General features: G+C 41.4%; 2 protein-coding genes across 13 annotated transcripts in view; one reads left to right on the top strand and one right to left on the bottom strand.

Annotated features, from left to right (window-relative positions):
• WDR26 (WD repeat domain 26) overlaps positions 1 to 9,132 on the bottom strand; it is a 43,429-nt gene extending 34,297 nt beyond the window's left edge. Inside the window, exons 1-4 of one of the 2 annotated variants that reach the window (XM_059997733.1) lie at positions 8,038 to 9,132; positions 6,091 to 6,190; positions 5,886 to 5,990; positions 199 to 335 (exon numbers count right to left, since the gene is read on the bottom strand). In XM_059997733.1, coding sequence (XP_059853716.1) covers positions 199 to 335; positions 5,886 to 5,990; positions 6,091 to 6,190; positions 8,038 to 8,462 — 767 coding nt within the window. In that variant the 5' untranslated portion in view covers positions 8,463 to 9,132. The remainder of the gene's footprint in view (positions 1 to 198; positions 336 to 5,885; positions 5,991 to 6,090; positions 6,191 to 8,037) is intronic. The other variant, XM_059997739.1, reaches the window with a different exon arrangement.
• CNIH3 (cornichon family AMPA receptor auxiliary protein 3) overlaps positions 9,032 to 26,264 on the top strand; it is a 282,314-nt gene continuing 265,081 nt past the window's right edge. For 5 of the 11 annotated variants that reach the window (XR_009517051.1, XR_009517055.1, XR_009517034.1 and 2 more), the window contains exons 1-3: positions 9,032 to 9,207; positions 9,873 to 10,109; positions 14,015 to 14,206. The gene's annotated coding sequence lies outside the window, so the exon portion shown is untranslated. The other 6 variants (XR_009517037.1, XR_009517032.1, XR_009517036.1 and 3 more) reach the window with 6 other exon arrangements.

Below are 26,264 nucleotides of genomic sequence, written 5' to 3'. Positions count from 1 at the left end.
ATTTCAATATGGAAAGCTTCCTAGGATGACAAAAATAGTTTGTACACACATAAGTGAAATTACCCAGACAAATATTACCCAAGAATTTAGCAATACTCACATCTTGGGAAAATATTAAAAGAAATGCAACTTTGGAATGGTAACCTTGATAAAAATAGCTCCTTCCTCAACCTGGAGCTAAGAACTGAGCTTTCTTACCCACTAAGAACATGAATGCGCTCTGTATTGTATTTCAGTGGCGTCAATTCACAGCGTAGAACTTGAAGTGCCTCCAGGACCTTGCCATCCTCCAGGTATTCCAGGTACTTCTGCTGCAGCAGCAAAAACTTCATCCTCTGACATGACAGAAAGCAGCAGTCAGGGGAAAAAAGTTGATGGAAGTTTCAGAAAATGTTTGTGCCTAAACAGAACAGTAGAAACCATTCTACTATGCCCTTTAAAAATAATTGTTATAAAGCTTTAAAAAGACTCAAAATATTTTGATTTAATAGGGTCACAGCAGATTAAATGTGACCCTATTGCTCCATTTCACATATTAATAAAAGTCTGCTTTGAACAAATAATCTCAAATTAGAAAAGAACATTAGTGACCAAGGCATCAACACAGGAGAAAATTAATTCTGTCCTCAAAACATTCACCTAGAATTTTACTTCTTGCGTGAAAAGCTAGAACTATTCCAAGTATTCTAAATTTGCTTTTTAAAAAGTTTGACTTCTATAATGGCTGTTGGGGGGTTTCATGCAACAAGTTTTAAAAAGACAGCAGAAAAACCAGTTAATGGAGGAATTACTTAAAGGCCACAATGTGAAAGAAGGACTAAGTAGACCAGAAAGCAGAACTGGAGCCACTGGGTCAAAGTTACAAAGTGTCATATTTTGGCTTATCAAAGGTAAGAAAAGGTGTCCAGCAACTGGATTAGAGGCTGGTGTGCAAAGTACTGAGTTTCCTATGACTAAAGTGGACAAGCATGAGCTTGATGGACTCACTGTCTCTAGGTGGCAATAAAGGGATGCCATCGAAGGCTGAACAATCGAAGGTTGAACTCAAAGGTCTTTGTGTATTGGTAACTATCTTGATGCATTTCACTATGAAGCACAATTATTATCAACTCTTTTCCCCCAAAAGGACAAACCATTTCCAGCTTATTGTGAAGCCCTTTCACATTTAGTTTTTTTCTGAAATGTGTACAGCTTTAATACTTTTAATGTTCCTTTACTCTGTTACTTTACTTTTGACTTGAAAGTGATCATCGCAGTTTTAGCAGCTTTTTGCTAGACAAAAGAGCTTTTACGAATATTAAGCTTGCAATTTCTTTTAAACCTTAAACCTAATTAAAGACCACTGCTTGGAGGGACTCATTTATCAAATCTGTTACTTGTGGCACTTGAGCAAGTCAACTGATGCAGGTAGAAAATTTAGTAGACAGGAAATGTTAGTCATACTTAGAGATTCCAAGGAACATAGAGGTAAAGATTCCAAATGCATTCAAAAGAAAACCCCAAATGACAGCCTTTTCTTCTTCATTAAGATGCTTACTTTAAAAGACATTAAAAATAAACTGCTGTCAAAAATGTTGTGGAGAAATTATCGTTTATTCACAAAATTAAGAGTATAACGAATTGCTCTGTAAGATTTTCTTTTAGGGAGTATTGGGGAGGCACGCATAACCTACAAGCTTATAAAAATCGTTTCTAGAGAAAGTAAACCAAACAAACCCTCCCATGTAAGTTAGGCATACATTTAAATACATCTTTTACAAGATACATTGCTTATGTTTGGTAATAATCGAATCTTAAATCGATAGCTAAAGAACAAAAGAAAAAATTTCAAACTAGGAGGTAAGCTCCTATAACTAGAAAAATTACACTTAACAAATTTTACACGTAAAGTTAGATTTACTAATGAATGTTTCGGAAATAGGTTACCGAGATGCCCTGAAAACACGTTACTGCACATGTAACCTAACGTTAAACTCTAGATGTCAAATAAAAAAAATACTTTAAAGTCCATCAGGTGACAAAAAACAAAAGACTAAATAGAACAAAATCTAAAAATCAAATATTCAAAGTTATTATGGATATTCTCACCATTTTATCTTCTGAAAAAACTTCAACTCTTTATGAAGAGTTCATATACTTCCATTTATCAATATAATGTTAAGAGTTTCACTTTACCTAGGATTTTTGAATCAAACTTGAGTATCATTTAGTTGCAGAATTTTTCTGTTTAAATGCCATTGGCAGCATGTGTATTTAATTTCTTCACTGAATTTTCTTAATATTTGGGAATCTGGGGGAAAATTCTGTCTGTTTTTATTCAGGGCAAGTCTTAACTTTGGGGGTATCAATCATTAAGTCCTATGCACGCCACCTTCCCCATTCCAACGTGTGTAGGGACAGTGCCCTAGTTGCTATTTCCTATTTCCCCCTTACTTTCCCATCAAGATCCTACTAGAACATGTTACTCTCTTTCTATGGAGCAAAGGCAGGGCAGGAGAGAAGAGGAACGCAGAGTAAAACTTTGAGAGAAGCCAATATACACACATATTTCTGTATATACATGGAATGCTATAAAAGCAGCGCAAGAACATTTCCCTATGAGTCATTTTATCCAGATTAAGACAAAGAATACCCTCAAACAGATACCAATTCCTGGTAGTGTGCAGGGCAACTAATAAGCTACTGGCCAAGAATAGCTAGAGATTTGGTTGAGAAACTGTTTATTCTCCTAAAAATCAGTTCAATTCAAGTATTTGACACATATGATAAAGATGGAGAAAGTAAAGCTATATTTTACTTCCCCAAATTTAAAGCACAAAAATGTAAATACAGTTTCAAGAAAATGAACATCTGTCACAAAAGACGTTAATTATGTACTGAAAAAATTTAAAGAATCAGGCAAAACTGAAGTTTGCTGAGGTGGGGACAGGGCTTTACTATGGGTTTTTTTTTTTTTGGAAAGATCATGAACTTCTTAAATGAAGAAAAAAAGAAAACAGGTTGAGATAATAAACTCTCCTTTGTATCCTTCCCCAACTCCTAACTAGACCTCTGTAAGAGATCATTCCTGATCTCTGAAAAATGTTTCAGCATCTTTGGGCCTAGCAGTAATTTTTTCTCTTTTACTATCTGATAAAAAATTGAAATTGGTAAGTGACTAGGTAGGATAGTTTGAAAGATAGATAGTGCACGTGGTAAATCCTGCCGTTGTCCCCCATCACCCTACCCAATATTTGGATTTACTGTTTCCTCCCATATAATTATACTGAACTCAATGTGAAGCTCTGAAACTCAGAAGTTATGATACACAGGAAGTCTGGTTATCAAGGGCAGTTAGCTCCTAGCTAACTTAGCAGTGGTTCTGACCAGCTCTGAGATAAGGTTATAACCAAGTTATATCAATTAAATCATGACTCAGAGGAAAGTAGAAATGAATTATATTTAAACCATGGTTTTCAAAACTCCTCCCTATTTGACTTTAAAATATACTACTAAATTTCTGTAGATCAATATTTGAACACTTTTGTTAAGCATGTTTCTATTCTATTAAAATAAGAATCAGACATTTTTAGACATGTAAAAGTTTTGTTATTGATCTCAAATACCCACCCAAATTCCCCAGACATGGCTAAGAATATCTGAACCCAAACTAAAATATGTTGATTCATAAGATCAGCTTCCAGAAACTCTGGAAAAAATTCTGCTATTCCTAGTATCATTTGACTAGAAACCATTTAAAAATACGGGTGTTGAAAGGGGGGAGTGGATTGGGTCAATAGAAACATTCAGGTTTAAAAAAGAAAATACAACTTTAGTCTAGACTAAGTTATCAAATGTGTCTGGGCATACAATTAAAATAATTATGTTAAACAAAAGCCAAATAGTTGTCTTCTAAGGTATTATGACAAATTTACGTTTACATTAGATTATCTTCTGGAGATGGAGTGGGGGAGAGGAGTAAATCTAAACACAATTAGGTGAAAAAATGCTGACCTGAATCTTTAAAAGCAATTGATTCATTAATGTTTAAAGTGAGATAAAGTTGGAATCCCTTTCTGTGTATAAATACCTAAACAGTTTGATGATGTGAGGCTCAGCCAGAGATTTAATCTTCATCTCTTATTAGATCCTAGAATGTTCTACAGACTGAACAGGCTGTACAAAGAAAGGATTCCTCCTTATTATCTACAAAGACGATTTCTAATGAGATAGTTATAATCTAAACCCAATACACAAGCCTCAAATTACTATAAACAAATAAGAAAAAAAGTGTGCCTAATTAATAATTTTTACTGCTAAATTACAGATATAATTTGGATGAAGCTTAAAAAAGGATAATGATCCTTCAAGAAATCACACACTTATTTTAAAATAGTCCATGGGCAAGTTCTCTACTGTCACCATATAAGCAGAGTTAACTTGTCCAGTGGGAAAGGAAACCCAATTCTTATTTTGGCCTTGTAATTGTCTTTATATTAGGGTCACCTTCCATTCTGTCAGGGCTAACAATTTACAAAAAACTGCCCAATAAAAATTTACTTAGGTATTTTTTTTTTTTTTAAAAACCCAAACATATGGGTTGGGGAAAATTTAATTACTAGAAAATTTGCAATCCTTTTGAATATAGATGTTTAACTTCTGTGTTTTCATTTTAAAAATTTACCATGGAACTGATTAGTCCATGAGTTACTATTGAATCAGATGCCTGATAATAAATTAAAAATTTTAGTATTTACGGAAAAAAAAAACAACCCACAAAACACTAGAGCGTCAATTTAACTGAATCCGTATTTGTTCATATTGGTTGCTCCTTTAATTCACCTGAAGTCCATTCTCTAGGATATTTTTGTAAACAATTATATTAAGAATTTGAAAACTCTTGTAATTAAGATTTTTTAAAAAAAAACCCCAAAACTGAAACAGGAGAGTCTATTAGGTCTATACACAAAGGCAGAAAGATTAATGTTTGACCCAATTAAAAAAAAAATCAAAATGTAACAGGCATTTACTAATATTTAACAAACAGCTGATTTCCCTACTTCACTTCCTATTTGCCTTCTGTCCCTCCCCCACCAGACAGGAAACTGCTTTTGACAACAAATGAATCAGCTAGAAGTTAAAAAGCCAGCAGCCAGCAGCTGATTCTTCATGGTTTCCAATCACAAGGACTTAGGAAAAACTCATCCCCTCCTCTCCCTCACCAACATCTACTGAAGAATTAAAGCCTATTAGTATAAAAGATTCATTAAGATTTATGAAAGAGGCTAACAGATTAAACTACTAAACTGATCTTGTCAGGAAATAAGGCCGGTAAGCAGAGCCCAATGGTCAAATTTGCATACTAAACCTCCACCAGAGTGATATCTATTATACAAACTTGGACACTGTCAATTCACACAACTGGAATGCAAGAATGGAAAATGGTGAGCACACCAATGGAGCTGGTTTGAATTAACTACAATTCCCAAAGATTTGTTTTAAAAAAAGATAATGAATGTGTCAGCTACTTAAGGCTATATGGATATATATACACCCAAACATGTTTTCTTTACCAGCACATTCAGTATTTTAAATAATAAAAGTATAATTTATTCCTGATTCTATAAATATTAAACTCCTATTAACAGTACCAAAAGCATAAAGATCTTTCAACATAATTTAGCAAAAGCTTAATTTATAAACTCAAAGGTTCAAAGGACACATTTACTAAACATGATTTTAAAAATATAAAACTCAAACTTTAAAACATCAACACTCATCCTAGTTTACAAGTTTAATTATTTGAAAGTTAAGGCCTTATCTTTTATAAGAGGCAGAAGCCTAGAGTTATCAATAACCTACTAAAATAAGCATAAATGTGAAACTAAGAACAAAAGTGTATTTACCACAATTATTCCCAACAACGTTTGAGAGATTTCAAGTGCGCCTCTTACCACAATAGCATGAGGAGAATGCACTAAAGGCTTTAGTTCATTCAGGTCATTTTCTGCCTGCAAAAATTGGTATAAGAGAAAAACAGAAATGTCACAAAATGCACATCAAATATACAATTTTAGCAGCAGTTACACAGCTCTATATGCCCTACTTTACCTTATCCCAGTCTCCTTCCATGACATGATTTCGGAATTTGGTAGCAGAAGGATGTTCTAAACGACATCCTGACTCTTGCATGAGGAGATCAACAGTCTGGCTGCAGGAGAGATACAGTGTAAAAAAGACCTGACCAACTTTAGGGTTTACTCTTCCAAATAAACTACTGTCTATGAAAACAGTTGCAAAAGTTCTTAAGCTAACCTCATGATGAAGGAAAAAGAAATAATTAGCTTTGATGTGCTTGGCTAAACAAACTTGATTTTTAAACTGCCACCTAGGTTTACATCTAGTCAAGTCAAAAACGTTCTTGAAACCAGAATCAAAATAAATTCTTCCTCCTTTTCCATTTAATGTCTTTAATGAAGTATAAAATTTCTAAAAATGTGTTCTAACCAACCGGTTAAAAAAAGTGAAAAACCATGATCTACATACTAACCACGTTACTACATTTAGAAAGATAAAAACTGTTAGTTACATACAAGGTGATGGAGATGACCTGTATTAGGTAAAAGCCTTACATCCAGATATTATGTTTGCAAAGAAATTCTAATAGGTCAATCTTTAAAACTGAAATAAATCCTGCCTCAAAAAATCATTCGCTTTCTCTCTATACTAAAAATAGCAAATTTACTATGGTGTAGGTTCCAAACAGTCACGAGTTATTTCCTCCTGCTGCTGTCAGCTTGCTTCTTGTCTCAGTAATATGTTCTGTTAGCATTTAGGAAATGCTTTTCCTTAGGGAACAAAGTGAAATCTTCCTTCGATATACTTCTTTCAGAGCTTAAACGATTCACCACATGTGGTTTCTTCCATCAGATATTTTGATATCTAAGAATCTTTAACAGTCTTACATATTTGCTTATATTTCAATGCTTTCTTATTCAGCTCCATTTATTTTTCAGCAAAAAACAGTGCAATAATCTGCCTGAGAATCAAAATACTTATGTCACTTTTAAAAAGTGCTCTTTTCTCCCTCTCCCCAGAACAAATCTATAAATCCAAAATATACTAAGAGCTTATTTTAATCTATGCTTTGAAGCTGGAAACTGTTGCATGTTGTTCTCTAGTCTTAATTCTCTCTGGTTCTGCTTCATCCTCCATCAAGCTCCACGGCACTCCCACCAATCCTACTTTCCACCACCCCTGGTTTTCCTTTGTGTGTATACAAAACGGGGGTTTGGGGCCAAGGTCGTCTACCTTCACCCTACTTTAGGTACACAAGGTCATCTAAATTGTATTTGAAAATAAATGATTCACCAGATCAGATGTCCCTTTTTCAGAGGCAGTCGCCTTCTTGGTATTACAGTGGGATTTCAGACAAGTTAGTGGCAGGCCTCTTGTACACACACAAGGGCCTTTAAATGACATCAACATGGTAACTTACTCCATTATTCCCATCAGATTTATTCAGCAGCCTCCTTCCAAATTATCCCAGCCCCTCAGTTCCCATAAACACTTGTAAGTGATTGTCTTTCCTGATTGGTAGTTTGCCTGGGTTGTCTGTCATGGCTGGGGGCGGGGGGGAGGTGTCCCACAAAGATGCCTCTGAGGTACCCTTGAAAAACAAATCCTCCAAGGTTCATTATTTCCACCAGCTCTAATCCACCCTTCCCCCAACACACACACAGACACACTCCCGCATCTGTCTTTATTGACAGACAATTACGCTCTGAAGGTGTACGGGGAGGGGTGACTCTTTTGGTTTCTACGCCCCCTGCCCAACCCCCAACCACACAATTTGTCAGACTGATTGATTTCCCCTTATTTCCCTGCAGGTGGGCTCCTCCTCCCCGGTCAGCCTGTCTGAGCTGCGTCCTCCTGTATCCTGGGCCCAGCAGTAATTCTCCCTTTGCCTGAGCTCTTTCCAGCCACCCCCCGCCCTCCCCTCCCGCCAGCTTCCGTCCCTCGGTCTGTCCACACCAGCTGCCTGGAAGGGATACTTACTTGAGCCCTAAGCCATTCAAGTGCTGTCCTATTAGCCTAATGACATCCTCATCTGATTGGGAGAGCCGCTTCTTCTTCTTGAGGCTGCTGCCCAGTTCTGGGGTGGCCAAGGAAGAGGAGGCGGCGGTGGTGGCGGAGGCAGCTGCAACGGTGGCGGAGGCTGCGGCGGCGGCCCCGCCGGGGACCCCGTTATTGACATTCAGGCTGTTGCTATTGTTGCTGGCGGCGGAGGGGGCGGAAGGCAGGAGCCCATTGGCGTGGGCCAGGTCCCCCGCGGACGACGACGACGAGGGGGACGACTCCCCGTTCTGGGCCGACAGGCAGGCGAGTTCCTGGGTCTGTCCCTGGCCCCCGCCGCCCCCTCCTCCTCCTCCGCCGCCGCCGCCGCCGCCTCCTCCTCCTCCTCCTGCCCCGTTGGCCTGCATGATGCTGCCGCTGACCAGGCTGTGGCCGCTACTTCGGTGGGGAACGGCAGCGGCGGCGGAAGGGGCAGCCGGGGGGAGTCCCACCACTACCACCACGGAGGAGGAGGAGGAGGACGACGACGACGAGGACGAGGACGACGAGGACGGAGGGGAGAGGCCTGCTCTGCCTGCCGAAGCCCCGGGCTCTCCTGCTCCCTCCGCCGCCGAGGCTCGGGGTTTCTTCCGCGGGGGCGGGGAGGCTCCGCCGGTGTCCGAGTCGGAGGAGGAGGAAGCGGAGGCCAGAGTTTCCTCGCCGAGAGAGGCCGTGGTGGGAAGCCGGTGGGGCGAGGCGGGGGAGGGGAGGCGGGGGCCGGGGAGAGGGTCGGGGTGAGGGGGGGCCGGGGAGGGGTCAGGGTAAGGGGTGAGATGAGGGGGAGGAGGAGGGAGAGGAGGAGGGGGAGAAGGAGGATCCGGGCCCTTTCCCCCCCCCCTCCCGGAGGCAGCTCGGGGTGCGCGGCCCGGGGGTCGGGCCGGGGGGCGCCGCGGGGCGGCTGCGGGGGCGTGGGGCCCGCCGCTGCGCTGAGCCCCGGCGGTGGCGGCGGCGGCGGCGGGCGGCAGCGGAGGCAGCTGCCGCCTCTGTCCTCGGGTCCGCTCCGCTCTGCTCCCTGGTGTGTTGATTCTTCCCCCAGCTGCTGCCTAATGGAGTCCAGGCGCTCGCGTCACAGGAAATGCCTATACTGCCCTCCTCACTCACTTCCGGTGGCAGGTATGGAACCTATAGGGGGCCTGTCACCCGGCACGTGCGCCGGGGGCCGGTTGGGCGCGAGGGGAGGGAGGCCGGCGGGCCGGCTGGGGCTGACCCCGACCCCGACCCGACCCGACCCGATCCACCCCGGAGCTCGGGCCTGGCCGGCTAGGTCTCGCCCCCAGCGCCCTGGCTGGGCTGCGTCGGCGAGAAGTAAGTTTGTTCCGTCCCTCCGAAGCCGGGCGTGCACAAGAGGGCGGCGATCGCGTGCGCGAGTGTGTGCGTGTGGACCCCAGGGTGACCTAGAAACGCCAGGCGTGCGGAGGGACTGCAGATTTCCATCCCCGGCCGAGGATGGGGTCGAGCAGGTGGCGAGGTTTTGTCACGAGAACTCCCAGGCACAGGGCTGTGGCAGTCCTTGTCGACTCACTTAATGGTAACCAGGACTGACCAGCTCTTCGTTTGAGTGTGAAGAACTCGAACTTCCACAGCCAAGTGCCACACACAGTTGTCGTGCCCGGGCCATCCCAGGAGGTTTGAGATGATGAGCCTAGGAGACTCTGTGCTCTACCCCAGGAAGGTGGGATAATGGATAAGAGCAATATCTGATGGGGCCAAGGAGTCAGAAAAAGACTGTGGGTGTAGTGAGGCGGGACTTTGCTGAGGGGCTTTCACTCTTTTTTTAGCTATTGCCCAGCACCTCCTTCCAGCTGCCTCTTGAGTCACTGCCCAGTTTAGGCAGCAGTAATACAGACCGAGCTGTTGCCTCCAAAACATGCACCTTAAGGAGAATTCATACTCAACTTGAGATCCAGGCTTGCAATGTTTAGGTGAACTGTGAGGCTTCAGCGTCGCTGTAATTTACTCGTTTATGTGGATGTAGAAAAGCGGCAAGGAAGAGCTGGGCTGAATCTTGATCATTGGTGAGTAGTCTCCATTACCCCAAACAATTATTTACCGGTGTGTGGTCGATAGCATATACACCGATATGTACAGACATTGTCTCAGAAATTTAAACAATCTTTCTCTGAAGAAGTTTTCCTGTGGAAAAACATGGACTCAACTAATGCATCTTTTTTTTTAAGATTTTTTTTTGATGTGGACCATTTTAAAAGTCTTTAGTGAATTTTTTACAATATTGCTTCTGTTTTACGTTTTGTGGCTTTTTTTTTGGCCTCGAGGCATGTGGGATCTTAACTTCCCGACCAGGGATCGAACCCGTACCCCCTGCATTGGAGGGCGAAGTCCCAACCACTGGACCGCCAGGGAAGTCCCTAATGCATCTTATAGCTCTGAAATTGCAAATTTTATAGCTCAAAGTAACTTTGAGGTCTTTGGTTACTTTTCAAATTTAGAAAAATAATTTAAAAAATAATGCTTATGAGAAATTATTAAAGAATCCTGAGCTTTACTGATCCACAGGCTAGAGGAAGGGAGAGGAAGACCACTGCAAGATCTGACAGAGATTTAGCTTTTAGTCTCATCTCTTAAATGTGCTTCCAGGTGGCAGTGTAATTTTAAGGTGACTCACATTCAATTTTATTATTCACCTGAAAGAGACCTGAGTTCTAGCTAAGTTTCGTAGGGCACTGCCACCATATCCAGAGGAGCCTGAATTACTAGATAGTTAACACTTCAGAGATCCCTGTTTGTTCGTTAACTTCAGACTTCTTATTAAAAGCGTTGTTATTGTTTATACAAAATTAAATTTTGCAAAGTCATTTGTAATAATTTATGAGGCCCATAGCAGTGCTGAGGACAAGCTTCTGAATAAAATCTGTAGCTTTCATAAAGGAAACAATGACTTACTGGTAGCCACAGACACGGCTTACACTTCATGAACAAAAGTAAAGGATGAAAGGCAAAAGAAACTGGTCTCAACTGGTGTCTAAACTCAATATGTATACCCCAGCTTTTCTATATTTTATGAGACCGAGACTGCTGTTACTAGAATTCTGAATTTATGAAGTCCACGTGTGCACACATTTTTCTTTAAAGTACAGCTGGAGACTCTGTTGTCTGAACTCTGGATTTTTTTAGAGCCAGGTTTCAAGTCCATTGCAGATGAATAATTCTGAAATACCACTCTACATACACTCAGAAACCTTCAGTAACACCGTATTACCTAGAGAATACAATCCAGAGTTTATCTTGCTCTCTGTAGATTGACCTCAATCTTTCTCTTTGACTTTGTCTTTTCCTACCCCCTTTCTGAACCCTTCACTGCTGTCCCCCAAATGTGCTGGGCTCATTTCTTCTGCGTCTGACCATACCTCCTACCTTCTCTTCATCCTTCTGATCCAAGACTTGGCTCCTTTCTCACCTCCTCGGGGGAGCCTTTCCTGACTTCCAGCCTCCTTGCCCTCCTTCTGAGGATCATTTATTTAACCTTCCAATATTGAAGTCTGCTTGCAATATATTTTTTTTTCTTTGCGGTACGCAGGCCTCTCACCGCTGTGGCCCCTCCCGCTGCGGAGCACAGGCTCCGGATGCACAGGCTCAGCGGCCATGGCTCACGGGCCCAGCCACTCCGCGGCATGTGGGATCCTCCCGGACCGGGGCACGAACCTGTGTCCCCTGTATTGGCAGGCGGACTCTCAACCACTGCGCCACCAGGGAAGCCCTTGCAATGTTTTTTAACTTGGTAAAACCCCTTCTTCAAGTTATCAGAGAGGAGCCTTTCTAGATTGCTGTCCCCCTGATTTGCCTTCCCCTTTTCACCCTCATCCTGGAAAAAACTGAGATGCATTTATGAATAAAGGTCCAAGCTGTCTTTTAGGGGGGAAAAATTGAATATATATTCAGGTATTTGATTCATTTATCTTGTTTCTGTGCTATTTTACCAAATCTTTATATGACCAAGCCTGTGCTAGCTTCCAAATAAGAGGCAACTTATTGTCCTAGAGATATTCAAGCAAAGGCTTTCAGGGATATTACAGAGTAGGTAGTTGAACTAATTGATGTCTAAAGACTTTCCAACTACAAGATATCTGTGAGTTATGCACATACGCATCTCCCAACTAGAGTATAAATTCTTTGAGGTAGGATCTGTGTATTGTTCGTCTAAGCCAGTGCTTTCAGATTGTGGGTCCTGATCTATCTGTGAGTCATGAAATCAGTGTATTGGTCATGATTACAATTTAAAAAAATGAAATGGAAAAGTGAGAAAGAGTAGAAAACATCCAAGTCAGTCACCCATAGGAAAGGTCATTATTATTTTGTGGAAGTTCTGTTTCAATGGCAGATATATATCTATGCTTTACAAAGTACAATATATCTCTTCTGTAGGCCATTCTCAAAAAAGTTTCCAAAACACTCATCTAGGACATTCCTGACTGACAAAAAGGCAACTCAGGAAATTGGTGTTAGATATCTAAATGACAAATCACAAGTTCTGTCCCCGGCAGTGTCTTAGCTGTAAAAATTAAAAGCTACTATATTAAAAAAAGCTGAGATAGTATAGGTGTTTATAATAAAACATGAAACCAAATTTTCTCAAAAGACTTTGTAAAAAAACTAGAAGAGACTATTGTTCTTCTGTCAAGTTTTAAGTTCGGTGTCTCAACCTGGTACTTAGCATCATCAATATTATTCAATTTATTCAATTTCTATTTGAAGAGGTAGTTTTCAGAATCTCAGGTATCCCTGGAGAGGGACATATTTGTGTTTACATTTCTAGCTTCATTCCTAGTTTTTCTTTGTTTGGGGAACAAACAATTAGTCAGCTGATTGACATTGGGCAAGTCATTTAACTTCGCTGCCCTGCACTCATTTCATGAATGAAGTGGGGATAATGGCACTGGCCTACCTGCCTCAGAGAATTGATCTGTGAGTCAAATGACATATCAAATATAACAGATCGTTGGGAAAAGACTATCTTGAAAGGTTTCAAAATATAACTTAAATCCTCCATCATTTCAAAAAGGATTTGAGGCAATGAAGTTCAAAGATATAAGAAGATTTTATAATTACTCATATGTCTGAGCTGTGGACTCTAGTCACTTATTAACCCCAACTCTGCCACTCAACTGTGTTCCTGTGTACCTCTAGCCAGACAAGTCTGAATATTGTCTTTATATTGGTCTTCCATGGACGGGGAGTTTCCAATACCTATGTAGTAGAGTGAAGGGCACAGTTACCTGGCAGTTTTACCCACTGTTCCATATATGTCTCTCCAGTGCTTGCTTATTTTCCCCCTTCTACAAACATTCCACTCATGCCACAAGAATCTAGTGTCCTCCTGTGAGGGGAGAAGGGGTGGCACACTGGGTGGATCTAAGTGCAGAGACAGGAGCCTTATATTCAGAAGTGAACAGGTGGAAGTATTCACTGTCCTCTAAGCTGAATACCGTCCTTTTCTCCAAGAAAACTAGATTGTTCTTCTCCCGCCACACAGCTGGGTTAGACTGCTTGGAGTAGCTTGTTCTTGCTGCACTGTAACAAAACGCATGTAACACTAAGATGGGTGTGCAAAGATGTTCACTGTGTGTGCAGAGATATTCACTGCAGCACTGTTTGTAGGAGCAAAAACAATGGGGTCATCACCATGTGCTGTTGTGGAAGTAGTATCAAGAAATATAAAGTAAAAGATGCCTATAACGGAAGTATGCATAATGTAATTCATTTGGGTAAATAAATGAATATATACACATACATTTTTTTCTGGTAGGATAGAGGAGCATAAGACAGTGGTTTACCTTTGGGTGGAAGGACTTGGGTGGTTGAGGAGGGAGGTTCCTATTTTTCCATTTGATACTTTTCTGCAGGGTTTGCATTTTCTAACTATATGTAAGGTTTTTTGTTTTTTTTGTTTTTGTTTTTCCTGCAGTACGCGGGCCTCTCACCGCTGTGGCCTCTCCCGCTGCGGAGCACAGGCTCCGGACGCGCAGGCCCAGCAGCCATGGCTCACGGGCCCAGCCGCTCCGCGGCATGTGGGATCTTCCCGGACCGGGGCATGAACCCGTGTCCCCTGCATCGGCAGGCGGACTCCCAACCACTGCGCCACCAGGGAAGCCCATATGTAAGTATTTTTTAAGTGTCAATAAGGGTTATTTGGATTTTGCTTTTTTTGGTATTAATAAGTATCATGTTTTTAAAGCACTCATGTTCTTAAAAGCACACTCAAAACCAATCAAACTATTCATGAAAATTAATCATAATAAAAAATGCCAGAGGAAGCAGTGTTGTGTATAGTTGATGACATTAAATATATTTGCTTTTTTTTTTTTTTTTTTGCGGTACGTGGGCCTCTCACTGTTGTAACCTCTCCCGTTGCGGAGCACAGGCTCCGGGCGCGCAGGCTCAGCGGCTCCGCGGCCTGTGGGACCCTCCCGGACCGGGGCACGAACCCGTGTCCCCTGCATCGGCAGGCGGACCCTCAACCACTGTGCCACCAGGGAAGCCCTATTTGCTTTTTAAACATCTCCTTCTTTCCCATTACCTGCACCTCTTATATTCTCAGACTGTAGATGCTGCGTGCGCACACACACCCATCTCTCATTTGGTTAAATTCATCTGGGGAATAAAGGGCAAAAAGACATTCCTATTTATTAACTTTGAAAAGTAGATAAATAATTAATAGCCCCTAGAGTCTGTGGACAGTGGACAGCAGGCCCTTTGGGCAGTCTTCCTTCTTCTCAGGTTCCTATATGTGGTTCATCCCTCTGGCACTACGATAATAGTAAATAATAATGGGAAAACACAATTATGATTGTTAACAAACAAATGCTAATTATTATGAGAAAATATGTGTTCTGATTATGTATACACAGCCCATATAGAGGTAATGGTCTAATGACTAGACTTTTAAAAATTAAAAACGTTAAAGACTGTAGTAGGTGATTATTCATAAAGTTGAAAAGAAAACTGTTTAAAGGGTCCCTGCATTTATTCAATTAATTTTATTTCAAAATTGTGCTCTTTACTAAATAATACTAAATGTATATGCAAATGTGACATAGTAGCCTAAATTAAAAAAAAAAAAAAAAGAAGAAAGAAAGAGGGACTTCCCTGGTGGCACAGTGGTTAAGAATCTGCCTGCCAAGGCAGGGGACACGGGTTCGATTCCTGCAGCGGGAAGATCCCACATGCCTCGGACCTACTGAAGCCCGCTCGCCTAGAGCCTGTGCTCTGCAAGGAGAGAAGCCACTGCAATGAGAAGCCCGTGCACCGCAGCGAAGAGTAGCCCGTCACAACTAGAGAAAGCCTGCTTGCAGCAACGACGACCCAACGCAGCCAAAAAATAAATAAGATAAAAAAGCTTAATGAACTCGTGAATGCCAGTCGTTGACAACAAAAGAGCAAAAAAGTAGCTCTTAGCTTCTTTTTGTGGCTTGTGGAGCGGTCCTTGGCTAAATCAAGACCCACAGGACTTGCAGTCCCTTCAATACTAATGGGGTTTGTATCTTCACTTAAGAGTACCCTTTCTATATACATATCTGAAATACAAGGATGTCCACTTTCTTGCTATACACCTCTGACCCTTTGTCTCGGAGTATCTTTTTCTCTATTCCTGAATTACTGACATATATTATAAAAATAGCTAGAAATAGGTGTGTTTGTAAGGTTTAGCCACAGAGTTTCAACAACACCGCTCATTTCCTTTTGTTTCCTAGTGTCCACTCTTTCCATTCTTATCCTTTCTTTCCTGTGATGGCACATGTCCATGGCAGGGCTTCCGTCATAATCAAACAATACGAAGAGTTAACACTAACCAGCCTTTGTTTTAAGTGCTTTACATGCATTGTACTATTTTAGCCTTCTCACCAACCTTATGAGGTATGTACTATTATTACCCCCATTTTACAGTTGATAAACTGAGGTACAGAAAACTTGAGGTCACATAGCTGGTATGTGGGAGAGCTGGATGCACAGGCTTCAGAACTGGTATCAGTCTGAAAAGTCCCCTTTGTTTAAAGGGGCCAAAAGAAGAAATAAACAAGTCCTATAAATTGATTTTTCAACTTTGCCCTTTTTGTGTACATGAAAACATGGTCCCTCACCTTTGAAGCCCTCATCATCTCATTGGCCTAATTAGTGGTAGATAAGTGAGTATGTGAGGGCCAGTAAAAGGTTTTCCTCCCTCCAGAAGCTACCACTGAGAGTGCCTGAAAGCTCCTTATCAAAGATACAGTTCATTTCTCCAATAAGTCCTTGTTGAAATGCAGCGTTTTGCATAGAAGGGATAGCACACTAAAACTAGGTGTAACCTGGAGATTTGTTTATCCATTTAAACGACTTCATCTTAAAATAGTGAATGAGGGCCAGAAGGAATCAATGAGTTTAATTTTCTTTCAAAGCGGGAAAGCTCCAAACCTAGAGGGCTTCTTGGGAGACACATTAAGTCAGGAGGCCTCATCCAGCTTGTTTTTGCAACTACTTGTATCTATCTAGTGAGGGTTTCTAAACTGTGTAAGCCTGTACTCGTCTAGGATCGTGGAATAAGGAAGAGCCAGCCTTGATTTATACAGGAATTCATACTTCATTGCTTTACTCCTTTAACAGCTCCAGCCAGGTCAGCTGGCAAAGGAAGATAGATATCTAACTGAGATGAGGTCAGACAGCATATGCATAGCATCCAGTGGTAGGACAGGAAGGGCCAGCTCAGGGAGGCTACCAGAGCTCCCGTTGAGAGTTTACTTTTGTAGGGAGGGCAGCCAGGCTGCTTAGAGACCTCACATTGGCATGTGCCCCGAAGAATGTGGGTAAATGATTGCTCTGCCACATCCAGGTCCCTGGAAAGTTTCTTTTTTAACTGCTTCTCTGAGAGTAGTCACACTATGTCTCCTATGCTAGTCTCTGCAGCAGATGTGGTGTGGGTTCTCCTGTTTCAGATACTCTGCTTGGTAACGAGGAAATGGCCTAGATGACTTCTGAGGTCCCTGTAACCTAAGGGTTCAATGTTTCTGGTTTCCATCGTCACTACATAATATTATTTGGTTAGGTTGCAGAGGGGTAGAAGAGAGGAGTCATAAACAGCCCCAAAGCATAAAACCTTGGCTATGCCATAGCTTTAAAAAAAAAAAAGGTTTTATTATGCAAGATTTTAAACATACACAAAGCTAGAACAGTACAGAGATTCCCATTTCATCCATCCTCCCTCTTCTGATTATTTTGAAGTAAATCCAAGCTATTATTTTATTTATAATATATGTATTTATACTTCACTATGTAGCGCTAAAAGATAAGAACTCTTTTTGAAAACATTGCCACAATGCCATCATCATACCTAAAAAACTTAGTAATCCCTTAATTATCATCAAATATGCAGTTAGTCTTCAAATTCCCCCAGCTGTCTCACATATTCTTTTTTAATGGTTGGCTCGTGTGAAGCAAGGTCCAAACAGGATCCACGCGTTGCATTTGGTTGATATATTTCTAAAATCTCACTTTTTTTAAGGAAAAATTTTTATTGAAGTATAATATACAAAGAGGCGTGCACAAATCCTTATATACAACTCAGTGAAGTTTTCTTATGAAACCACCACCTATGAAATAGAACTTTACCAGGACCCCAGTAGTACCCTACCTAGAAACAAATGACAATGGAGACATGATGACCCAAAATCTATGGGATGCAGCAAAAGTAGTTTTAATTTGCATTTCTCTGATGACTGATGACGCTAAGTCCTTTTAAAATATTTTTTTGGAGCCATGTGTATATTCTCTTTAAAGAAGTGCCTTTTACAAATCTTTTGCTCCTCTCTCTCCCTTTTAAAATTGTGTTTCATTTTTCTTATTGATTTGTGGAATTCTTTATATATTCTGAATACAAGTCCTTTGTTGAATGTATGTACTGCATATTTCTTCTCCCACTGTGTGGCTTGCCCTCACTCTCTTTTTTTTTTTTTATTTTTTTTAAATTTTTTTTTATTTTATTTTATTTTTTTTGTTTTTTTTTTTTTTTTTTTGCCCTCACTCTCTTAACGGTGTCTTAATGAACAGAAGTTCTTAATGAAATCCAATTCACCAATTGTTCCCTTTATGATTTGTGCTTTTCGTGTCCTGCTTTAGAAGTCATCCCCTGGCCTCAAGGGCATGACGATATTCTAAGTTATCCTCTGGAAGTTTCAGTGTTTTGCTTTTCCAAATTATGTCTACACTCCTTCGAGAATTTAGGATTGTGACGAGTGTGAGATAGGGGTCCGTGTTAATTTGTTTGTTTGTTTTAATTTTATTTATTTATTTATTTTTGGCTGCATTGGGTCTCCGTTGCTGCACTCGGGCTTTCTCTAGTTGTGGTGAGCGGGGTCTACACTTTGTTGCAGTGCGGGGGCTTCTCATTGCAGTGACTTCTCTTGTTGCAGAGCACAGGCTCTAGGCACGCAGGCTTCAGTAGTTGTGGCATGTGGGCTCAGTAGTTGTGGCTCGCGGGCTCTAGAGCGCAGGCTTAGTAGTGGCGCACAGGCTTAGTTGCTCCGCGGCATGTGGGATCTTCCCTGACCAGGGATTGAGTCTGTGTCCCATGCATTGGCAGGCGGATTCTCAACCACTGCGCCACCAGGGAAGCCCCCGTTAATTTTTTTCCATGTGGATACCCAGATGATCTAGCACCATTTTTTTGTTATTGTTTATTTATTTATTTATTTGGCCATGGCGTGGGACATGCGGGATCTTAGTTCCCCGACCAGAGATCAAACTCTGGCCCTCCACAGTGAGAGTGTGGAGTCCTAATCACAGGACTGCTAGGAAATTCCTGATCTAGCACCATGTTGAAAAGATTCCTTTCTCCTCTGTCCTGCAGTGCTATCATTATCCTAACTAGAGGACTGTACATGTGTGGGTCTGTTTCCCAACTCTCTTTGTTTTGTTGGTCTATTTGTGTATCTTTATGCATTTTTTTTAACATCTTTATTGGAGTATAATTGCTTTACAATGGTGTGTTAGTTTCTGCTTTATAACAAAGTGAATCAGTTATACATATACATATGTTCCCATATCTCTTCCCTCTTGCGTCTCCCTCCCTCCCACCCTCCCTATCCCACCCCTCCAGGCGGTCACAAAGCACCGAGCTGATCTCCCTGTGCTATGCAGCTGCTTCCCACTAGCTATCTACCTTACGTTTGGTAGTGTATATATGTCCATGCCTCTCTCTCGCTTTGTCACAGCTCACCCTTCCCCTTCCCCATATCCTCAAGTCCATTCTCTAGTAGGTCGGTGTCTTTATTCCTGTCTTACCCCTAGGTTCTTCATGACATTATTTTTTTCTTAAGTTGCATATATATGTGTTAGCATATGGTATTTGTCTTTCTCTTTCTGACTTACTTCACTCTGACAGACTCTAGGTCTATCCACCTCATTACAAATACCTCAATGTCGTTTCTTTTTATGGCTGAGTAATATTCCATTGTATATATGTGCCACATCTTCTTTATCCATTCATCCGATGATGGACACTTAGGTTCTTTCCATCTCCCACCTATTGTAAATAGAGCTGCAATGAACATTTTGGTACATGAGTCTTTTCGAATTATGGTTTTCTCAGGGTATATGCCCAGTAGTGGAATTGCTGGGTCATATGGTAGTTCTATTTGTAGTTTTTTAAGGAACCTCCATACTGTTCTCCACAGTGGCTGTATCAATTTACATTCCCACCAACAATGCAAGAGGGTTCCCTTTTCTCCACACCTTCTCCAGCATTTATTGTTTGTAGATTTTTTGATGATGGCCATTCTGACTGGTGTGAGATGATATCTCATTGTAGTTCTGCTTTGCATTTCTCTAATGATTAATGATGTTGAGCATTCTTTCATGTGTTTGTTGGCAGTCTGCATATCTTCTTTGGAGAAATGTCTATTTAGGTCTTCTGCCCATTTTTGGATTGGGTTGCTTGTTTTTTGGTTATTGAGCTGCATGAGCTGCTTATAAATTTTGGAGATTAATCCTTTGTCAGTTGCTTCATTTGCAAATATTTTCTCCCATTCTGAGGGTTGTCTTTTGGTCTTGTTTATGGTTTCCTTTGCTGTGCAAAAGCTTTGAAGTTTCATTAGGTCCCATTTGTTTATTTTGTTTTTCTTTCCATTTCTCTAGGAGGTGGGTCAAAAAGGATCTCGCTGTGATTTATGTCATAGAGTGTTCTGCCTATGTTTTCCTCTAAGAGTTTGATAGTTTCTGGCCTTACATATAGGTCTTTAATCCATTTTGAGCTTATTTTTGTGTATGGTGTTAGGGAGTGATCTAAGCTTATACTTTTACATGTAGCTGTCCAGTTTTCCCAGCACCACTTATTGAAGAGGCTGTCCTTTCTCCACTGTACATTCCTGCCTCCTTTATCAAAGATAAGGTGACCATATGTGCGTGGGTTTATCTCTGGGCTTTCTATCCTGTTCCATTGATCTATATTTCTGTTTTTGTTCCAGTACCATACTGTCTTGATTACTGTAGCTTTGTAGTATAGTCTGAAGTCAGGGAGCCTGGTTCCTCCAGCTCCGTTTTTCATGCTCAAGATTGCTTTGGCTATTCGGGGTCTTTTGTGTTTCCAAACAAATTGTGAAATTTTTTGTTCTAGTTCTGTGAAAAATGCCAGTGGTAGTTTGGTAGGGATTGCATTGAATCTGTAGATTGCTTTGGGTAGTAGAGTCATTTTCACAATGTTGATTCTTCCAATCCAAGAACATGGTACATCTCTCCATCTATTTGTATCATCTTTAATTTCTTTCATCAGTGTCTTATAATTTTCTGCATACAGGTCTTTTGTCTCCTTAGGTAGGTTTATTCCTAGATATTTTATTCTCTTTGTTGCAATGGTAAATGGGAGTGTTTTCTTGATTTCACTTTCAGATTTTTCATCATTAGTGAATAGGAATGCCAGAGATTTGTGTGCATTAATTTTGTATCCTGCTACTTTACCAAATTCATTGATTAGCTCTAGTAGTTTTCTGGTAGCATCTTTAGGATTCTCTATGTATAGTATCATGTCATCTGCAAACAATGACAGCTTTACATCTTTTCCGATTTGGATTCCTTTTATTTCCTTTTCTTCTCTGATTGCTGTGGCTAAAACTTCCAAAGCTATGTTGAATAAGAGTGTTGAGAGTGGGCAACCTTGTCTTGTTCCTGATCTTAGTGGAAATGGTTTCAGTTTTTCACCATTGAGGATGATGTTGGCTGTGGGTTTGTCATATATGGCCTTTATTATGTTGAGGAAAGTTCCCTCTATGCCTACTTTCTGCAGGGTTTTTATCATAAATCGGTGTTGAATTTTGTTGAAAGCTTTCTCTGCATCTATTGAGATGATCATATGGTTTTTCTCCTTCAATTTGTTAATATGGTGTATCACGTTGATTGACTTGCGTATATTGAAAAATCCTTGCATTCCTGGAATAAACCCCACTTGATCATGGTGTATGATCCGTTTAATGTGCTGTTGGATTCTGTTTGCTAGTATTTTGTTGAGGATTTTTGCATCTATGTTCATCAGTGATATTGGCCTGTAGTTTTCTTTCTTTGTGACATCCTTGTCTGGTTTTGGTATCAGGGTGATGGTGGTGGCCTTGTAGAATGAGTTTGGGAGTGTTCCTCCCTCTGCTATATTTTGGAAGTGTTTGAGAAGGATAGGTGTTAGTTCTTCTCTAAACGTTTGATAGAATTCGCCTGTGAAGCCATCTGGTCCTGGGCTTTTGTTTGTTAGAAGATTTTTAATCACAGTTTCAATTTCAGTGCTTGTGATTGGTCTGTTCATATTTTCTATTTCTTCCTGATTCAGTCTTGGCAGTTGTGCATTTCTAAGAATTTGTCCATTTCTTCCAGGTTGTCCATTTTATTGGCATAGAGTTGCTTGTAGTCATCTCTCATGATCCTTTGTATTTCTGCAATGTCAGTTGTTACTTCTCCTTTTTCATTTCTAATTCTATTGATTTGAGTCTTCTCCCTTTTTTTCTTGATGAGTCTGGCTAATAGTTTATCAATTTTGTTTATCTTCTCAAAGAACCAGCTTTTAGTTTTATTGATCTTTGCTATTGTTTCCTTCATTTCTTTTTCATTTATTTCTGATCTGATTTTTATGATTTCTTTCCTTCTGCTAACTTTGGTTTTTTTTTTGTTCTTCTTTCTCTAATTGCTTTAGGTGCAAGGTTAGGTTGTTTATTCGAGATGTTTCCTGTTTCTTAAGGTAGGATTGTATTGCTATAAACTTCCCTCTTAGAACTGCTTTTGCTGCATCCCATAGATTTTGGGTTGTCATGTCTCCATTGTCATTTGTTTCTAGGTATTTCTTGATTTCCTCTTTGTTTTCTTCAGTGATCACTTCGTTATTAAGTAGTGTATTGTTTAGCCTCCATGTGTTTGTATTTTTTACAGCTCTTTTCCTGTAATTGATATCTAGTCTCATAGCGTTGTGGTCGGAAAAGATACTTGATAAGATTTCAATTACTTAAATTTACCAAGGCTTGATTTGTGACCCAAGATATGATCTATCCTGGAGAATGTTCCATGAGCACTTGAGAAAAATGTGTATTCTGTTGTTTTTGGATGGAATGTCCTATAAATGTCAATTAAGTCCATCTTGTTTAATGTATCATTTAAAGCTTGTGTTTCCTTATTTATTTTCATTTTGGATGATCTGTCCATTGGTGAAAGTGGGGTGTTAAAGTCCCCTACTATGAATGTGTTACTGTCGATTTCCCCTTTTATGGCTGTTAGTATTTGCCTTATGTATTGAGGTGCTCCTATGTTGGGTGCATAAATATTTACAATTGTTATATCTTCTTCGTGGATTGATCCTTTGATCATTATGTACTGTCCTTCTCTGTCTCTTCTAATAGTCTTTATTTTAAAGTCTATTTTGTCTGATATGAGAATTGCTACTCCAGCTTTCTTTTCTTTCCATTTGCATGGAATATCTTTCTCCATCCCCTTACTTTCAGTCTGTATGTGTCTCTAGGTCTGAAGTGGGTCTCTTGTAGACAGCAAATATATGGGTCTTGTTTTTGTATCCATTCAGCCAATCTGTGCCTTTTGGTGGGAGCATTTAGTCCATTTACATTTAAGGTAATTATCGATATGTATGTTCCTATTCCCATTTTCTTAATTGTTTTGGGTTCGTTATTGTAGGTCTTTTCCTTCTCTTTTGTTTCTTGCCTAGAGAAGTTCCTTTAGCAGTTGTCGTAAAGCTGGTTTGGTGGTGCTGAACTCTCTCAGCTTTTGCTTGTCTGTAAAGCTTTTAATTTCTCCATCAAATCTGAATGAGATCCTTGCTGGGTAGAGTAATCTTGGTTGCAGGTTTTTCTCCTTCATCACTTTAAATATGTCCTGCCAGTCCCTTCTAGCTTGCAGAGTTTCTGCTGAAAGATCAGCTGTTAACCTTATGGGGATTCCCTTGTGTGATATTTGTTGTTTTTCCCTTGCTGCTTTTAATATGTTTCCTTTGTATTTAATTTTTGACAGTTTGATTAATATGTGTCTTGGCGTGTTTCTCCTTTGATTTATCCTGTATGCGACTCTCTGTGCTTTCTGGACTTGATTAACTACTTCCTTTCCCATATTAGGGAAGTTTTCAACTATAATCTCTTCAAATATTTTCTCAGTCCCTTTCTTTTTCTCTTCTTCTTCTGGAACCCCAATAATTCGAATGTTGGTGCATTTAATGTTGTCCCAGAGGTCTCTGAGACTGTCCTCAGTTCTTTTCATTCTTTTTTCTTTATTCTGCTCTGCAGTAGTTATTTTCACTATTTTATCTTCCAGGTCACTTATCCGTTCTTTTGCCTTAGTTATTCTGCTATTGGTCCCATATAGAGTATTTTTAATTTCATTTATTGTGTTGTTCATCGTTGTTTGTTTCATCTTAAGCTCTTCTAGGTCCTTGTTAAATGTTTCTTGCATTTTGTCTATTCTATTTCCAAGATTTTGTATCATCTTTACTATCATTATTCTGAATTCTTTTTCAGGTAGACTGCCTATTTCCTCTTCATTTGTTTGGTCCTGGTGTGTTTTTACCTTGCTCCTTCATCTACTGTGTGCTTCTCTGTCTTCTCATTTTGCTTAGCTTACTGTGTTTGGGGTCTCCTTTTTGCAGGCTCTAGGTTCGTATTTACCGTTGTTTTGGTGTCTGCCCCCAGTGGCTAAGTTTGGTTCAGTGGGTTGTATAGGCTTCCTGGTGGAGGGGACTGATGTCTGTCTTCTGGTGGATGAGACTGGATCTTGTCTTTCTGTTGGGCAGGAACGCGTCTGGTGGTGTGTTTTGGGGTGTCTGTGACCTTATTATGATTTTAGGCAGCCTCTCTGCTAATGGGTGGGGTCGTGTTCCTGTCTTGCTAGTTGTTTGGCATAGCGTGTCCAGCACTGTAGTTTGCTGGTCGTTGAGTAAAGCTGGGTGCTGGTGTTGAGATGGAGATCTCTGGGAGATTTTCGCCGTTTGATATTATGTGGAGCTGGGAGGTCTCTTGTGGACCAGTGTCCTGAAGTTGGCTCTCCCACCTCAGAGGCACAGCACTGGCTCCTGGCTGCAGCACCAAGAGCTTTTCATCCACACGGCTCCTTAATTTGGGATGATTCGTTTGTGTATTCAGGTATTCCGCAGATGTAGGGTACATCAAGTTGATGGTGGAGATTTAATCCGCTGCTTCTGAGGCTGCTGGGAGAGATTTCCCTTTCTCTTCCTTGTTCACACAGCTCCCAGGGGCTCAGCTTTGGATTTCGCCCCGCCTCTGCGTGTAGGTCGCCTGAGGGCGTCTGTTCTTCGCTCAGACAGGACGGGGTTAAAGGAGCCGCTGATTCGGGGGCTCTGGCTCACTCAGGCCGGGGGGGGGAGGGAGGGGCACGGAGTGCGGGGCGAGCATGCGGTGGCGGAGGCCGGAGTGACGTTGCACCAGCCTGAGGTGCGCCGTGCGTTCTCCCGGAGGAGTTGTCCCTGGATCCCGGGACCCTGACAGTGGCGGGCTGCACAGACTCCCCGGACGGGAGGTGTGGATAGTGACCTGTGCTCGCACACAGGCTTCTTGGTGGCGGCAGCAGCAGCCTTAGCTGCTCATGCCCGTCTCTGGGGTCCGCGTTTTACCCGCGGCTCGCGCCCGTCTGTGGAGCTCCTTTAAGCAGCGCTCTTAATCCCCTCCCCTCGCGCACCAGGAAACAAAGAGGGAAGAAAAAGTCTCTTGCCTCTTCGGTAGGTCCAGACTTTTCCCGGACTCCCTCCCGGTTAACCGTGGCGCACTAACCCCCTGCAGGCTGTGTTCACGCCGCCAACCCCAGTCCTCTCCCTGAGCTCCGACCGAAGCCCAAGCCTCAGCAACCAGCCCCGCCCGCCCTGGCGGGTGAGCAGACAAGCCTCTCGGCCTGGTGAGTGCCGGTCGGCCCTGATCCTCTGTGCGGGAATCTCGCCGCTTTGCCCTCCGCACCCCTGTTGCTGTGCTCTCCTCCGCAGCTCCGAAGCTTTCCCCCTCCGCCACCCGCAGTCTCCGCCCGCGAAGTGGCTTCTACTGTGTGGTAACCTTTCCTCCTTCACAGCTCCCTGCCGCTGGTGCAGGTCCCGTCCCTGTCCTTTTGTCTGTTTATTATATTTTCTTTTGCCCTACCCAGGTACCTGGGGGGTTTCTTGCCTTTTGGGAGGTCTGAGGTCTTCTGCCAGCGTTCAGTAGGTGTTCTGTAGTTGTTCCACATGTAGATGTATTTCTGGTGTATCTGTGGGGAGAAAGGTGGTCTCCGCGTCTTACTCTTCCGCCATCTTCCCGGAAGCTCCCCACTCTATGCTTTAATTGACAAAAGTTTGTGCTAATACCATGCGGCCTTAATTGCTATAATTTTATAATAAGTTTTGCCATCTGGTAGTGTAAATCTATCAACTGTTTTTCTTCTTCAAGATTGTCTTGGCTATTCTTGGCCCTTTGCATTTCATAGAAAAATAGAATCATCTTGTCAGTTTACACAAAAAAATTTCTGAGATTTTGACTGGAAGTAAGTAAAATCTGTAGATCGATTGGGGGAGAACAAATATCTTTGCAATATTGAATCTTTGTATCTAGGACTATGGCATATTTCTCCATTTATATAGGTCTTTTCATTTTTCCTAGTAATGTTTCTTGATTTTCTGGGTAGATCTTGTACATCTTTTACTAGATTTATTCTTATGTATTGGATTTTTTTAATTG

This window comes from Delphinus delphis, chromosome 1, assembly GCF_949987515.2.
Source record: "Delphinus delphis chromosome 1, mDelDel1.2, whole genome shotgun sequence".
NCBI classification, from domain to species: domain Eukaryota; kingdom Metazoa; phylum Chordata; class Mammalia; order Artiodactyla; family Delphinidae; genus Delphinus; species Delphinus delphis.
Note: the sequence above shows the minus strand (reverse complement) of the source record. Positions and strands in the feature narration are given on the sequence as shown.